Below are 3,950 nucleotides of genomic sequence, written 5' to 3'. Positions count from 1 at the left end.
TGACAAAGTGTCCGAACGTCTCCCGGATTTCCATTATCGGCTAGTTTCAAGCGGCTGGACCTGCTTCATCCGCACTCCATGCGATGCCAATGAGGAATGGGTTAGGGAATTTTATGCCAATTTAAGGCGTACACATTTCTAAAACCATGAAATCACTATAAGAGGGAAGCTCGAGTCGTCTCCAGATGTTGTTACAGGTATATTGTCTGTGTTTTCTTATGATGTATATGCGATAATTGATCCAGGATCTACCTTATCATATGTTACACCCTTTGTGGGTATTAAGTCTGGCATTGAACCTGAATTGATAAGTAAACCACTTGCGGTATCCACTACGATAGGAGATTCTGTGATTTCTAGAAGGGTATATAAAGGTTGCACTGTGATGATTTGTAGTCGTCAAACCTCGGCAAATTTATTTGAGTTAGAAATGGTTGATTTCGATGTGATAATGGGAATGGACTGGTTGGCCTCATGCTATGCAAATGTTGACTGTCGTTCGAAGATGGTTAGGTTTCAGTTTCCTGGTGAACCCGCCATTGAATGGAAGGGGAACATTGCTACGCCGAAAGGTAGGTTTACTCTACACAAAACGATAACTATACTAGTGTCAAACAACATGAAAATATTACGACGGACGACCAACCAAATATTGCATTCCCCACTCCCTTTCTCCTCCCAAATTTAATAAAATAGTAGCACAAGAGACAACACAATAACATCACGAAACAACCCACAATACAGTCCAAAATAATTCACTACAAGTTGAACAACTCGGACTCACGACTTCCGATCACCATCCCCTGAGTTCTTAATATTATGGAACAAATTTCTCTACATTTTCCAGCAGAAAAAAGGATGAAAGAGGGTAGTATACTTACCTTACTTGCGGAAGAGCTCAACTCCTAACTTGGGTTCTTCAACTCTTAGGTTTTCCTCCAACTAAAACTTGAAAAGAAGATAAAATAACTTCGGGCTCAAGAGAGCTTTCAGAGAGAGATTTAGTGGGCGTTTGGACATAGGAATTATAAAATTCCAAAATAGGGGGAAAAGATTTTTCAAGTGAAAATGGTATTTGAAATTTAGAGTTGTGTTTGTACATGATTATAATTTTGGGTTGTTTTTGAAGTTTTGTGAGTGATTTGAGTGAAAATTTTGAAAAACAGCTTTTTGGAGTTTTTCAAATTTTTGAAAATTTCCAAAATACATCTTCAAGTGAAAATTGAAAATTTTATGAACAAACGCTAATTTCAAAAAAAAGTAAATTTTTTTTGGAAAAAAGAGAAAAATTTCTTATGTCCAAACGCGCTCTTAATGGTTGTCTTTGGGAGTGAATTTTCCGAAATAAAGTTATAGCAAAAGAGGATAACCAGCCCCTTTATGGGGCCCCTTTGGCCGACCCTCTTGGCCAAAAATTATGGCCTTTTCTTTTAAGCAAGTAGGTGATGCACCTACTTGTCACCTACTTGCTTAATAGGTGATACATATTGGTTCTTATTAAATTTTTAAACACGTGTCTCACCCTCGTTTAGTAATTAAGACATGTGTCAAGTAGCTTAAGCAAGTAGGACGGGTAAGCAAGTAGCTCATTTATTTATTCAATATCCCCTTTCTTTACCAAGTCTCATTCACCTTAACTTTTATTTAACATATATCAATTCCTGGACCTTTAGGCTTCATTACCACTTATATTTCTCACGTTCAAGCACATTCATCGACCTTAACTTAGCCGTACACATGTTGAAAGGTACGGGGTATTACATCATCTCCACTTGAATCATTCTTCCTCAAATATGAGTTGTTACTTAAAGGAAACAACCTTAGTTGTGAGAATTTCCAAAAGTTTTGGCAGAGTTGCTTTTGTGAATAGGACTATCTACATGCCAATAAAATACAACAACATGCCTCACAGAGCGACACAATGAATTTCACTACATTGAACTAGATAACCATAACATTGGGCCACACAGGGCCATCCAATACCAAAATACATATTACAAAAGGGAAAATCACATCATTCACTCGTAGTCCAAACCCTGGCAGCAATGTGACATCTTACTTTTGATCGCTACCTGATCACAGAATGAAAGATAAGTCTACAAGCATATAACACAATCAAAGAACGTATGACTAATAGTAGTCTTTAAGAACCTTTGGTTTGAAACAAGTAAGGATATGTTGATCTTATTTCTTCCTCAGATTCCCATGCCATCTCTTTGACATTCCGATTCCTCCAAAGTACCTTTGCTGAGGCTACTCTCTTGGTTCTCAACTTCTGAATATGAATATCAAGAATTGAAATAGGAACTTCTTCGTAAGAAAAATCCTCCATGATCTAAACATCCTCAATTGGAACAACACGAAAGGGTCTCCCATACACTTTCGCAACATCGACACGTGGAAGATCGGATTAACTAATTCTAACTTTGGAGGCAACTCAAGCTCGTAGGCCACTTGGTCTATCCTTCTAATGATTCGGTACGACCCGATTTATTGTGGGATAAGCTTGCCCTTCTTGTCAAATCACATGATGCCTTTCATAAGTGACACCTTTAGGAAAACCCAATCATCAACATCAAATTCCATGTCTCGGCATCGATCATCAGAATAAGATTTTTGCCGAGTCTGATATATCAACAATTGATCTTGTATTAACTTCATCTTCTATACTACTTGATGGACCAAATCGGACCCAAGTAACTCTGTCTCCCCAACCTCATACCATCCAATCGAGGACCTACACTTCCGCCCATACAATGCTTTATATGGAGCCATCTTGATGTTGGAATGATAGCTTGTGTTATAAGAAAAATTGATGAGAGGCAAATGATCATCCCAATTACCCTTGAAGCCAAGCACACAATCTCGCAACATGTTTTTGAGCGTTTGAATAGTGTGTTTTGCATACCCATCTATTTGCGGATGAAAGCTTTGCTGAGGTTTACCTGAGTACCCAAACCTCTCTAAAAGAACCTCTAGAAGTTTGTTACAAACTGAGCACCCATATCAGATATAATTGAGACCGAAACACCATGAAGTCGAACTCTTTCCTTTATATACAACTTCACATAGTCTTCGACCATATAGGTGGCCCTAACCGGTAGAAAATGAGCCGACTTCATAAGCCTGTCAACAATCACCCATATAGAATCATACTTACGATAAGAGCAGGGCAGACTTGTAATGAATCCATGTTAATTATCTCCTATTTCCACATAGGGATTTCTATGTTCTAAGCTAATCCTCCAGGATTCTAGTGCTCTATCTTGACCTGCTCACAATTAGGAGACCGAGAAACAACTCCACAATATTATTCTTTATATCATTCCACCAATAAACCTCCTTAAGTTCATGATACATTTTTGTCGACCCTGGATGAACAGAATAATGCGAATGATGAAATTCTGCCATTATTCGTTCCTGAAGCTTCTCCACACCTAGAACAAAATCAACCTGGGTATCTAAAGACTCCATCTTCCTTAAGCTCTAATATAGGCTTCATTTGTTGCCGAATTCCCTCTCTTAGTTTTACTAACTCATGATCTTCATATTGTCGCTCTTTCACCTCCGCTATTAAAGAGGATTCTTCTGTATTCTGAACGTCAATGCTCCTATCATCTGATTCAAATAATCGGACCGCCAAAATAGCCAATTGATACATATTTCTAGTCATATCCATCTTGTCGGCTTCCACATGCTTCAGACTACCCATAGACTTGCGACTAAGAGCATCGGCTACCACTTTATCCTTGTCGGGATGGCACAAATATGTAACTAACGTCCCCAACTGCAATACATGTAATAATAATAATATCCCAAACTGCAGTGGTATAGATATAATGTAATAACGTCATATATATATATATATATATATATATATATATATATATATATATATATAGCTCTAAGGCTCATTACTCAATCTAGTTACAAAATATTTAGAATGACGT

At 37.7% G+C, this 3,950-nt stretch overlaps 1 protein-coding gene across 1 annotated transcript; it reads right to left on the bottom strand.

Annotated features, from left to right (window-relative positions):
• Window positions 1-2,975: 2,975 nt before the first annotated feature.
• LOC138902846 (uncharacterized) lies at window positions 2,976-3,679 on the bottom strand. The gene is made up of 3 exons (XM_070190747.1): window positions 3,454-3,679; window positions 3,272-3,371; window positions 2,976-3,126 (listed from the first exon to the last, which is right to left on the bottom strand). The coding sequence occupies exons 1-3, from the start codon at window positions 3,677-3,679 to the stop codon at window positions 2,976-2,978; spliced, it is 477 nt and encodes a 158-aa protein (XP_070046848.1).
• Between the last annotated feature and the right edge of the window lie 271 nt (window positions 3,680-3,950).

This window comes from Nicotiana tomentosiformis, chromosome 12 (genome assembly GCF_000390325.3).
Source record: "Nicotiana tomentosiformis chromosome 12, ASM39032v3, whole genome shotgun sequence".
NCBI lineage: Eukaryota > Viridiplantae > Streptophyta > Magnoliopsida > Solanales > Solanaceae > Nicotiana > Nicotiana tomentosiformis.
Note: the sequence above shows the minus strand (reverse complement) of the source record. Positions and strands in the feature narration are given on the sequence as shown.